The 13,451-nt window shown below is 45.9% G+C and overlaps 1 protein-coding gene across 6 annotated transcripts in view; it reads left to right on the forward strand.

The window, feature by feature from the left end:
• Positions 1–13,451, forward strand: part of DTNB (dystrobrevin beta) — a 151,753-nt gene that overhangs the window by 78,671 nt on the left and 59,631 nt on the right. For 2 of the 6 annotated variants that reach the window (XM_054383428.1, XM_054383429.1), the window contains exons 10-11: positions 375–464; positions 7,907–7,994. The exons of 1 other annotated variant lie outside the window; for it this stretch is intronic. In XM_054383428.1, the coding sequence (XP_054239403.1) occupies positions 375–464; positions 7,907–7,994 (178 nt within the window). The remainder of the gene's footprint in view (positions 1–374; positions 465–7,906; positions 7,995–13,451) is intronic. 3 more of the 6 variants (XM_054383430.1, XM_054383432.1, XM_054383431.1) reach the window with 3 other exon arrangements.

Raw genomic sequence — 13,451 nt, forward strand, 5'->3', positions numbered from 1 at the left:
TGGCTCTGGCTGTTCTCAGCTGTTCCCAGGAGCTACCTGAAGACCACAGATTCTGGTGGGAATGTCCCTGCTGCCATCAGAGCTTCGATGGCATTGTTTGAGGCTGTCTCTCTCTCCAAGTGGCATGCGGTTCAGGGACACTCCCCAGCTGTACCCATTCCATATTTACCTACCCAAATGTTGCTCTGAGCTGCATTTCCATCCCTCCCTGCAGAACAGGTCATTTTCATGGGGCTTACAGAAACATCTTTACATGTTTAACCGCTCATGTTTGGTTTGATTTTTTGACTGTTTGTTTTGTTAACATTCATTAATGATTTGCTTTGTATTCATGTCCTGTTTTGTTTGCTCTCTTTTGCCTCCATTAACACCAGGTCACCCCGCAGCCTGGAGGCTGCCAGCCCAGTTGCTGACGAGCACACACTGATAGCCACCTACGTGAGCCGGCTGCAGAGCGGGGCACGGTTAGTGTTAGGGAAGCCTTCCCGGAGCAGGGACAGGTACAAGAACTGCTGCTTCTTCTGGGAATGATGGTCCCATTGAAGGTATTTGCCCTCCGTTGGCAAATAGAGGGAAATGTTTGTAGTATTCTCCAAAACCTTCTGAAAAAACACAAACACCTGTTCATGCATGCACCAAGAGCACGGGGGAGACATCTGACAGGAAGGGATCTCTTTATGTCCATTCCCACTCCATTGCACTCACTGTGTGACAGAATCCCTGACAGGAATGGGTTAATATTGGTCCAAACAGGTTAGGTAGTTTTTCTCTCTGTCACCATTCTGAAATCTTGTTTTTCACCAATAGGAAACTGTCAAATTTCATAGAAACATGGAATGGTCTGGGTGGGAAGGGACCTTTAAGGGTAATCTAGTCCAACCTCTCTGCAGGCAGCAGGGACATCTTCTCAGCAGGTTGCTGAGAGGCCCGTTCAACCTGACCAGTAAAGTTTCCAGGGTTGGGGGACATCTACCCTTTCTCTGGACAACATGGGCCAGTGTCTCCTCACCCTCATAGTGATGAACTTCTTCCTTATATCTAATTTCAATCTCCCTCCTTCTAGTTTAAAACCATCACCCCTTGTCCTGTCACAACAGGCTCTGCAAAAAAATCTGTCCCAATCATTCTGATAAGCTCCTTTAAGTATTAAAAGGCCACGAGAAGTTTTCCCTGGAGCATTGTCTTCTCCAGGCTGAATGACCTCAACTCTCTCAGCCTGCCCTCACAGCAGAGGGGCTCCAGACCTTGGATCATTGTCACAGACAGATGTCCTATCCTGTAATCACCTTCATTACCTGGGCTAAATAAGCAAGCTCTTCCAACCCCATTAACATGATCTTCTTTTCTTTCTGTGCCCTTCCACAAAAAGGAGTTAATGCTTTGAAGAATTTTTTTCTTTAATCTCAGCTTTACTATTTGTTCACATTTATATTTCATGTCTGTGTCTATACAGAAATTTTACCCTAAAGCCCCAAAATTCAGCTCTCCCATTTCATCGCAGGACATAGCTGGGAGGTTTCCCATATTCCACTTTTGGACCTAATTAAGTTCTGCCTTTGCAGAGCCAGAGCTGAGTTGGAGGGGAAAGGAGGTTTGGTAATCTGGCGGCTATATGTAAAGACCTTGCTATGTCCATGCTGTCATCCTCTGGATTGTATTTTTAGAGCCCTATTTCATCACTGTGTCGTGTAGCAATGTGTGCTCCACAGCTTTGTCGATGAGGTCCATTCTGGCTGACGAGATCTGTGGGGAAAGTCAGGGTTTTTTTCTTGGTAGTGAATCACTCTTGTCTGTCATCACCTGCTATGAACTGAAAGCTCATAATATTGCTCACGAGACAATAAAAACCAAGGAATGTCAGGCTCTCACCCTCACTCAATTACTGTAACCATAGGACTTGGAGATACAAAGGAATGCATGATGGAAATCCTGTGTGTAGCTCCTAGCTGCCATGTCACAACCAGCTAGAGAAGAGGTGCTCAGGCTTTGTAAGGCTTTACATATAAAGAAGCCACTTGGTACAGTACTCCAAGGAGTCAAACACAATGAAAGCAGTTTAAAACCTGTTTTCATTGTGCATGGGAATGTCTCCCAGTTCAGCATGAGGAACTGAGGAAGGTGTGCTTCACTGGCACTTCAGGGATCTTCTCAATGATGATCAATATCTGAAGGGCAGGAGGCAAGAGGACGAGGCCAGTGATGCCCAGCAACAGGACGAGAGGAGATGGGCACAAGCTGAAACCCAGGAGGTTCCTTCTGAATAGGAGGAAAAAATTCTTTCTGTGAGGGTCCTGGAGCCCTTGAAGAGGCTGCCCAGAGAGATTGTGGAGTCTCCTTCTCTGGGGAAATTCCAAGCCCACCTGGATGCAATGCCAGGCAACCTGCTCTGGGTGATCCTGCTTTTAGCAGGGAGGTTGGACTGGATGATTTGCAGAGGTCCCTTCAGACTTCCACTATGCTGGAATTTGGTGATTCTTTTGGTTTTCACTTCTCACCCCTCCAAAATCTCATGTAACAGTACAGCTTTCTGCTCTTGGCAGTCTTTGTGGATATTTTTGTACTCCAGCCAGCCCTTGCAGAGCATCTCTATTTCTGAGTGAGACAACAGTAAAGTCTCACTTAGGGAAGCTCTTCCTGTGATAGCCATCACTTACTTTCTCTTTTCTATTCTCCTCTTTGCATCTGCTCTGGGCTGTTGTGGGAGACATAGTACAGGGCTGCTGTTCTGACCAGTTGGCTGTTCTGATGCTCCTCACGGCCCCTCTCCTGTCAGAACAGTACCAGAAGAGATCATTAGAGAATCTTGTGTGCCATCTCACACCAATCTTAACACTAATGTCCAGAAATTTGAACATCCAAAAGGCATTTGGACAATATCCTTTATAATGTGCTCCAAGTTCTGTTTAGCACTGAAGTCATCAGTCAACTGGGATGGTTGGTGTAGGTCACATCCAACTGAAATAATCTATCCTAGCCTAGCCTAGCCTAGCCTAGCCTATCCTACCCTACCCTACCCTATTCACTGAATTATAGAATGATTCCCCATAGACCATCTGAAGGGACTGCCCTGTTTAGAATCATAGAATGGTTTGGGTGGGAAAGGGACCTTTAAAGGTCATCTAGTCCATCCTTTCTGAAGTAGCAAGGACATCTGAAACTAGAGCAGGTTGCTCAGAGCTCTGTCCAATCTTACCTGGAATGATTCAGGGACAGGGCATCTACCACCTCTTTGGGCAACCTGGGCCAAGGTTTCACCACCCTCAGCGTAAACAATTTCTTCATTCTTTCTAGTCTGAATCTCCTCTCTTTTAAACATCATCATCCCTATTCATCCCTGAGCTGAACCTAATACTTTGTTCCTCTGAAGATGTAGCTTTCAGAGAACATTATGATGGAGAAGCCACTCATGTCATCAACAGTCTGTCCCAGTGATTAGTTGTGCTGACTCTTTTGAAAAAGAGCCCTACTTCACATTTGAATTTATCTTTCTTCCATCCCCAGCCACAGAGTTTGTGTATAATTACCTCTGCTCTTGTCATGTCTTTCAGCCAAACTTTGAGATCCTTTCAGCCATAATTAGCCAGATGCATGAGATTTTTTTGTCATATTAAAAGTTCTTTAATTCACTGATTCCAGCCAAAAAGTGTATCCAGACCACATAAGGAACAGAGCAAGGAGAGCTCAGTGAGGTTCATTTATGTTAAAATAACATCTTTTTCTGGATTTTTCTACCTTCTGTACAATTGTGGTAGCAAGCCAAATTGGTTAAGTGCTTTTGAAAAAATAATAGAAAATCCCCACCCTAAAGGATGTGCTGGAGGCAAAGCAGCTGCAAAGCAGAGCAAGTTACACAGTTAGACAGTACACAGTTAGAAAGCTTACAGAGCTGATGAGTCGTGCTTTATTACTTGGTCAGATGTTTGTGACATATTTCTTAAGCTCAGCATTCATAACTTACGTTCCGCATCATTCACCAAGTCTATTTGTCCCCATGACGTTTCTCTTTCAGCTCCACTTTTCACCAGAAAAAAAAATTAAGCAGCCCTCCCCAGAATGTCATTATTTTTATGTATGTTTCCTGCAGAAGACAACTGGCTGAAGTGTGGACATGGTTTGCTTTTGGTAGGCTGATCTAGGCAGATGGGTGGGTGGTTAGATGCTTCACTGGTTTGGTTTGCTTTAACTTCCTGACCCTCTGAAACTGCAATTCTCTGCAGCACTCCTGGGTTTAGAGGAGAATGAAAGAGAAAGGGCACTTTTAAAGACTTTAAAGATTCTGTCCCCACAGTCTTTATTCTTGGCTCATCATCAGTTGACACTTGGGATGTGTGGCTCTTCAGGTCAGTGCTAGAAGACTAAGTCATACCTCCTTTGCCACTTCTCAGCATCATGAATTCCTAAGCAGTTTTGGAAGGAACCCAAGATCTCAAACCTCCCCCTGTGGTGTATCATCTTCTCTTACATCCCTTGGGACCTGTTCCAGTGCTCTGGCACCCTCACAGGAAAGAAAGTTTTTCTCCTATTCAGGCAGAGCCTCCTAGGTTCCAGTTTGTGCTCACTGCCCCTTGTCCTGTTGCTGGGCACCACTGAAAACAGTCTGGCCCCATCCTCCTGTCCCCTGGCCTTTAGATACTGATGAGCATCGAGAAGATCCCTTCTCAGTCTTCTCTTCTCCATGCTAAACAGCCCCAGGTCTCTCACTTTCCTCCTCAGAGAGATGTACCAGTCCCCTCAGAATCTTTGCAGCCTCACAGTGGAGGCTTTCTCCAGTAGTTCCCTGTCTCTCTTGAACTAGGGAGCCCAGAACTGGATCCATGACTCCAGATGTGGCCTCACTGCCACAGAGTAGAGAGGGAGGAGAACCTCCCTTGACCTGGTGGCCACACTCTTCTGAATGCACACAAGAAGACCATTGGCATTTTCGTCCATGCAAGCACATTGCTGCCTCATGGTGACCTTGGAGGTCCTTCACAGAGCTGCTTTCCACCTTGTTGCCCCTTAACCCATCCTGGTGCAGGGAGGGGAGGGACCCTGTGCTTGCTCTTGTTGAACTTCATGAGATTCCAACCCCACCATGCTGGTATCCTGTGTGCTTTAAATATTAAAATGAAATGTTTTTAAGATGAAGAGACCTATAATATTACCTTTCCAAAATTCTGCTGCCGTGAAAACCTCTAAACTGTCATTCACATCTCCTCCTCCTCCTGAGCTCTGGGCTTAAGTCAGGGTTAATCTTTCCCTTTGCTGCCTTTCCTATTCTCCTTCACTGCTGCCCTCAAGTTGGTGTGTTGGCTGTCACTCCAGGACAGGAAAGCACTGGATACTGGTGGGGTTGCTGTAGGCAGGGGGAGTTTCACAGTTTGCAGGGACAAAGCTCCACAAGGCATATGTCCGAGAGGAGTTTTCAGGGGTGGAAATCCTTTCCAATGGCTCCAAAGAAATTAAAACTACAGGAAAGTGAATTTTCCTTCGTGAAACAATGTGAAGAACTCAATGGTGTTTTGCAGATGGTGTTTAATGCTCCCTCTGTTAATCCAAGAGCTGGAGGTTGTGGTCCAGTTTCCTTGTTTAAGGTGGTTTATATTAAAGAATATGCAGAAGGGCCAGGAGATGGACTTGAACTCTAAAAGTAAATGCAGAAGAATTTATTCTTATTTACAGATTTTCTTCAGGAAAGTAGGAAATTGTCAATAAGTATTTTCTGATTCACTTTGAGAAGAAGAGTTTAAAAGTTACAGGGGCTGGAAGAGGTATTGGGAGAAAGCAGATAATGGAAAGGGAAGAAGGGATGGAATGAACTTGTACAGGCAGAGGCAAGCCAAACAAAACCAAGACCTTCAGAAAGTGGGATGGCAAATTGTTCTTCAACAAAAATTAATCAGGAAATGAATTGGCGTGAAGGCATGGGAAGGTTCATCAAGCCTTCTGTAAAGACTTGATTTTTCTTCAATCTCTTTTCCCACAGGTTTAACTCACCTTTTGCCAGCTTCTTCCATTGCACTGTTTATTTAAACGCCTTCAGGCCCTTTCCACATGAATCCTGGTGGTTTTCAGTTAATAATGGTGTGGTTTATATAACTAATTCAATGGCTTCCCTTTTAGAGGAGGTCCTGGTTTTGCTGGGACAGAATCACAGGCCAGGCATGTGCTGCAGGCCATTAGCAGTTCTAAGTCAGCCAGGACAGCTGGTTTGAGTTGGCTCACAGGTGTACCCCAGACCATGAGCTTCACACTCAGTGTAAAGGGGGAAGTTTGAGGATAGGGTCATCTTCAGCTTGAATTTCCGGCTTGGGCTGCTCCTCAGCCTACTCCGCTTCCTTCTCCTGCAATGTACCTCGTTGCAAAGAAGGCCAATGGCATCCTGGGGTGTATTAGAAGGGGTGCAGTTAGTAGGTAGAGAGAGGTTCTCCTCCCCCTGGTGAGGCCTCTTCTGAAATCTTTTTCCCTTTCTTCTGTAATCTCATGGAGGTGGGGGCTGGCCTCTTCTCCCAGCTAACAAGCAATAGGATGAGAGGAAATGGACTCAAGTTGCACAATGGGAGGTTCACATTAGATATTAGGAAAAATCTCTTCACTGAAAGTGTCATCAGGCACTGGAACAGACTGACCAAGAATGTGGTGTAGTCATCATCCCTGGAGGTGTTTGAAAGACATTTGGATGAGGAGCTTAGGGAGGTGGCCTAGCAGTTGTGTACACGAAGATGTTAGGTTATGGTTGGACTCGGTGATTTTAAGGTCTTTTCCATCCAGGCTATTCTATGACTCTGTGGTGCTGTCCCTGTGGCTGATGATTATATTGGCAATATTTTGTAATACCTCATTCAGCAACATCTCCAAGGCAGCCACTGCATTGTCTGCGTGAGGTGATACAAGGCAGCTGGAACCGTTTCACCCTCCCCTAGCTGTGGAGTGAAAGGCCAAGTCTCAAATTACCACCTTTTGTACGTTTGGTTGTGTGTAAGGCAGTAGTAAGTCAGGTGGAACTCGGGCTGACTTACTAAGTACTGTTTGCATTCAAGTTGATGCCATTCAAGGAACAGAGTCCATTCTTGGCTTAGCATGGTTCCCCTGGTTCTTCTTCCTGGAAGTCACCCTGACTCACAGAGCCACAGAATGGTTTAGGTGGTAAGGGCCTATAAAGGTCATCTAGTTTAAGCACCCTGCAGCGAGCAGAGGTTGCAGAGCAGGTTGCAGAGAGCCCCATCCAAACTGATCTGGAATGTTTCCAGGGCACTTCTCTGGGCAACCTGGGCCAGTGTCTCGAACTCCCTCAGCATAAGCAATTTCTTCCTTCTGTCTAATCTGAGCTTCCCTTCTTGTTAAATACCATCACTCCTTGTCCTGTCACAACAGGCCCTGCTAAAAAGTCTCTCCCCTGCTTTCTTATCAGCCCCAATAAGTAAAGAAAGACTGCAAGAAGATCTCTCTGGAGCTTTCTCTTCTCCAGCCTGACCCCAACTCTCTCAGCAGAGAGTCTCTCACTGCAGAGGTGCCCAGACTTTGACACTTTGTCATCCTGCATCTCCTGAGGACAAAGCTTTTCTCTGTTGTCATTCAGCTATTTTCCCCTTGGGTAAATCCAAAGGCTTTGCAGAAAAGCTCCTCAGAAGCAAATTAAATTTACTCGTAGTGATACATGTTTATCAATTGTTGAAAACAAATTATTTTAATTATTAAAAATTGGAAAATGTGACTCCTGGATGAAATGCTGCTAGGCAGAAGGTCTGGAGAGCAGTCCCCGTTTCAGAAGTGGAATGTAAAAGGGAATGATCTCGTTTCCCATGTGACTCTTCACTTCCCCATCACTGTCCCGTTGCAATAACACAGCTTTTCTCTGTTATGCCCCAGCCTGAGGAACATCTAGAGGCAGCAGGTACTGACAAGGTGTTTTGGCTTTCCCCAGCAGCGTCCTGGACAGCCCTGGCCGGCTGGACGAGGAGCACCGGCTGATTGCCAGATACGCCGCCCGGCTGGCTGCTGAAGCCGGAAATGCAGTAAGTCAATATTCCATCCCCCTCTTACCGACCAGGGAGCGTGGAAGGAGGTGTTTTTCAGAGCCTAATGAGTAGTTTGATGCTAATAACTGCATTAAACCCTCTGGTTTTGTTTATCCAGCTGAAAGAGCAGCTCGCTTTCCTCCTCTTCAGCAGAAATGCTGCGTCCTCTGGCAACGGGGGAAACAACAACACAAATTTAGTAGAAATGAGGTCAGAGGAGACAAGGGAATAAGCAGATTAGTCCTACTTAGTTGAGAGAAGAGATAAATACATAGATACCTGAAGAAAACAAATTGTGGAACAAACAGTGTGGAATATATTTATACCAGAGGGAAGGAGCCTGAGAAAGGAAGATATTTGTTATGTTTGCAGTCTCTCACAATAGGCAAAACTAAATGAAGCACCCAACCAATTTTAAATTGGTAAAAATAAATGCTGCTTGAGCAGAAAATTGCTAGAAGAGACTATGGCAATTAAGAACTTACTGAAATTCCATAGAACTCATTCTGTAGCTGGATGAGATGCTTATCTTTGCCTTTTTAGCCATGTGAAAGCAGAGCAGCATTTGCAGGAGCTCTCTTCCCTAGCAGCAGTGGATCTCCCTTGATTCACAGCTGCCATTTTACATTTCCCCCAAGATGAAGCAGCTTGACTTAGCACGTCCTCAAAAACCTGGCCACTCTTCTGTCTGTTGAAAGTGCACACACACCATCAGGCCTGCTCTAACAGCTTTGGACCGGCTGTGCCATCTCTTCCTCATTGCTGCTCTACACAATTCCTATTGCAAATGAAATTTGTTCCCATGTATAGTTTCCAATACAGCCTTTGTCTTCTGCAGCGTCCAGCAGCAGCAGTCCTAAGCATAGAATCACACAATCATTTTGGTTGGAGGAGACCTTTAGGATCACTGGGTCCAACCATTAACCCCACACTGCCAGGTCAACACTAAGCTATGTCAGTGCCACATCTATGCAGCTTCTAAATCCCTTCAGTGATGAGGACTCCACTGCTGTCCTGGGCATTCTGTTACAGGCTTTGCCTACCCTTTCAGTGAAGAAGTTGTTCCTCATGTCCAGCTATGTTTCCTTGGTACAACTTGAAGCCATTTCCTCTTGCCCTATTACTTGTTCCTTGGGGGAAGAGACTGACCCCCTCTTCACTCCAGCTTCCTTTCAAGGAATAGTAGAGAGTAAGAAGGTCTCCCCTCAGCCTTCTTTTCTTCAGGATAAAGAACCCCAGTTCCTTCAGCTGCTCCTCACAAGATTTGTGTTCTAGACCATTTGCCAGCTTTGTTGCCCTTCATTGGACATGCTTCAGCACCTCAATGTCCTTCTTGGAGTGAGGAGCCCAAAACTGAACCCAGTTTTTGAGGTTTGGCCTTACTAGTGCCCAGTGCAGGGGGACAATCCCTGCCCTGGTCCTGGTGGCCACGCTGTTGCTGATACAAGCTACAATGCTGTTTGCCTTCTTGGCCACCTGGGCACACGCTGGCTCATCTTCAGTCACTGACAACCAATGCCCTCAGGTCCTTTTCTGCCAGTTTTCCCTATTCTTCCCTGAGCCTGGAGCATTCATAAGGTTGTCAAGACCCAGGAGTGCAGTACCCAGCATTTGGCCTTGTTGAACCTCATCCCAGCCCGCTCAACCCATCGATCCAAGGCAATACCTCCTTCTCACTTGCTTTCACTCACTGCCATCTTTCCCTGTTTTCAGCTGTAGCACACACCCAGATCCTCCTGAGGTTCTGCTGATACACCTGGGGAGGTTAGTTCATGCAAGCACAGGTTGGTATCTGGTCTGTGAGGCAGATGTGCCTGCTGCTTCCCAGTGACTTCTGATGGAGAGTGACTCACCCAGGCAGGCAGCAGCCTGTGGCACTCAGCAGGAGCAGAGGTCCACAGGGACTATGCACTCTTGGCAGGACTCTGCTGACCTTTGCAGCCTGGCAGCTAGGAAAAGTACAAGCACCTAATAAATATGAGATAATAATCATGGGTGAGTGGATAATTAGGTTGAGTTATGTGGATGAGTTACGATAATTAGGTTCTTGCCCACATTGCTCTTTTTTGACAGCAGTGTGTGGTTGCTTCTCTTCCCTCAACATTAAGCACTGCTAAAAGCATCATCTCATCTCGTTAAAGCTACCTACAGCCTAAATAGTATTTATCATTTTCACTTCATGTAACTTTTCTTTTAGGCTTATAGGCATCATTATTTAATAAATAGTTTTAATCAAGGAAGAACAAGTAAATTAGATTTCCTGCTGTACTTCTTTGCAGGATGTATCTGCAGCTTGGTCCTTAGGTCATTGCTTCTTCTCCTGGATGCACCAGTTATATGAGACATTTTTTTTCTTATTTGTTTCCTCGTCTTCTTTGTCATAAAGAACATTGTGATACCACAGGGAAGGGGAGGGGAAATACTGTTCCAGATTTTCTGTGACACCATGATGTCCTTGCACCAAGAAACCTGGAATCTGATGCCCATGAGACATGAGCTTTACTGTTCTTTGACAGTTTCTTCCAGATCAGAGTGATGGAGGAGTGGTTTGCCAAACTTGGGTTTGGGAGCTTGATGAAACGCTGTCGTTAAATCCTCTTCTGTCACTCAAAGAAAGGTACACTGTAGGTGAGGTCTGAATGCTCTGTATTTGAAATACCAGTCTAGTGAAGAGTTGGACTCACAGAACCCCAGCATGATGGGGGTTAGAAGGTACCTCTGGGGATCATCTATTCCAACTCCCCTGCTAAAGCAGGGTCACCCACAGCAGGTTGCCCAGCATGGCTTCCAGGTAGGTTTGCAGTCTCTTCAGAGAAGGAGACTCCACAACCTCTCTGGGCAGCTTGGTCCAGGGCTCCAGCACCTTCACAAGTTTGTCCTCCTGTTCCAGTTTGTGCCTGTTGCTGGGCACCACCGAAAAGAATCTGTCTCTCTCCTCCTGTCCCCTGCTCTCTAGATCTTGATAAGAATTGAGAAGATTCCCTCTCAGTCTGCTCTTCTCCAGGCTAAACAGCCCCAGGTCTCTCAGCCTTTCCTCATCACAGAGATGCTCCAGTGCCCTCAGCATCTTTGTAGCCTCTGCTGGACTCTCTCCAACAGTTCCCTGTCCCTCTTGAACTGGGGAGCCTAGAACTGGACTCAGGACTCCAGATGTGGCAAGTGATGTGATGCAGGGGATGAACCAGAGTTCAATAAACTACCTACTGTACACAGGACAGCCTGCAATCCTCTAGACTTCAGAAAGGCAGAGACAAAGTTTTTTAAATCTCGGTGTCCTTTGTAGTCACTTTCATGATGACGCTGTGTTTTTGTTCGATCTACAGCAAGATACTCGCCAGAGAAAATGGTTACGTCTCAGGACTGGGTTGTGAAGGAGCTTGGTTGATTATTGATCAATGAGCAATCACAAAAAGATTAAGCTACTGATCCTGTGAGCAAAGTAACTGATAAGAAATGTTATCATCCATGATATTCATGGAAATATTGAATAGCACTAACTGTAAAACCCCTCAAAAGGATGCCAAAAGCATCTACTGTGTTCATAGTTTCCTGTACACAGGATTTGATTTTTTTCACAGTGAAAGGAAAATGGTTTGCTTTGGTGTGATTTGTTCTTAAAAACTTCATTTAGATGACTCTTTAACCTGTTCCAAGCACTGACAAGTGAGTTTACTCTGTGGTTTTTTTCCAAGAACTGGGTTTAAGCTGACTGGTCTGTTGGTTCCTTCTTGCATTGTTTTGAGGTGCAACCTTTAGGGATAGCCTCTTCCCACATCTGAGGTGTCAGCTTATAAAACTCAGTGCTTTCAGAGATGAACTCAAAAGCTTTGAGGCTGCCTCAGGTTTATTTAAGATGAAAGTAGTCTGATGAATTTCCTTATGCCATGGCTACTCAAAGCATCTGTTTGTGTGTTCTTCAGGCTGCTTTCTCTTTTCTGATCAAGATTTTGCCTGAAGGCTGTAAAGGCTGTGTCCTAGGTAGTTGTCTTTTTTCAATATTAAACCTATTATTGGATTTTTTAAAATAAAGCATAACCCAGGACTGCCTCTTGCCCACCACTGCTTCTTGCACTGCTGCCTGCAGCTGGGCAGTGGTAGGGAGGATGTAGCCTGCTACTTCCCAGGATGCCTGTCTGCTGGGGAATGTGGGGCAGGAGCTGTGTCTTCTTATCCATGCAAGGGCAAATATATCTAGAACAGGTGTCAGATCTTCTCTGGGCAATTGCAGAAACAGTTATACATGTACCTCTGTTGTATTTCCATCAGGCTCACTGCTCTCTCAGGTGACCCTGATAGACTTTTGAATATGGAAGAGTTTAGCCACATCTCCTCCTGAGCCCACATCATAAGTGACTGATAAGTGCTACTTCTCAATAGCTGAGGGTATCATAGAATCACTAAGTAATGCTTTGGGTGAGAAGGGACATTTAAAGGTCACCTAGTCCAAACCCCTGCAGTCATCAGGGAAATCTTCAACTAGAGCAGGTTACTCAGAGTCCTATCCAAGGTGACCTGCAATGGTTCAAGGGATGGGGCACACTGCTGGCTCATCTACCACCTCTCTGGGCAACCTGGGCCAGTGTCTTATCACTCTCATGGTGATGAACTTCTTCCTTAAATCTAATCTCAATCCCTTTTTAATTTGAAACCATCACCCCTTGTCCTGTCACAACAGGCCCTGCTAAAAATTCTGTCCCCAGCTTTCTTATAGGCCCCTTTAAGTAATGAAAGGCCACAAGAAGGTCTCCCTGGAGTCGTCTCTTCTCCAGGCTGAACAACTCCAACTCTCTCAGCCTGTCCTCACAGCAGAGGAGTTCCAGCCCTTGGATCGTTGTTATGGCCTCCTCTGGACTTGCTCCAACAGGTCCATGTCTCTCCTGACCTGGACACAGCACTGCAAGTGCAGTCAGAGCAGAGGGGCAGAATCCCTTCTCCCAACCTGCTGGCCACATTGCTTTAGGTTTGCATCTGTGCTGTGAGTGCAAATTGCCAGCTCCTGTCCAGCTTTTCACCCACCAGCACCCCTAAGTCCTTCTCCACTGGGTTGCTCTCCATCCCTTCATCCTCCAGCCTGGATTGATACTGGGGGTTGCCCCAACCCAGGTGCAGGACCATGCACTTGACCTTTTTTGAACCTCAGGAGGTTCACATGGTCCCACTTCTCCAGCTTGTCCAGATGCCTCTTGATGGATCCCATTCCTCAGGTGTATCAGCTTCACTACTCAGCTTGGTGTCATCTGCAAACTTGCCAAGGCAGCACTTGATCCCACAGTCTGTGTCACTGAGGAAGATATTAAACAGCTCTGATAGACCCTTAGGCTTCATATGTAGCAGTCATTAAATCCTTCTGGTGCCCACATCTATCATCCTGGGCATTCTCCCCCACCAGCCCAGTGCAGCTGTGCCAACGCAACCACCTGCTGCAGATAGTTCTCAGCTTAGAGTATATCTTGA

This window comes from Indicator indicator, chromosome 9 (assembly GCF_027791375.1).
Source record: "Indicator indicator isolate 239-I01 chromosome 9, UM_Iind_1.1, whole genome shotgun sequence".
Classification (NCBI taxonomy): domain Eukaryota; kingdom Metazoa; phylum Chordata; class Aves; order Piciformes; family Indicatoridae; genus Indicator; species Indicator indicator.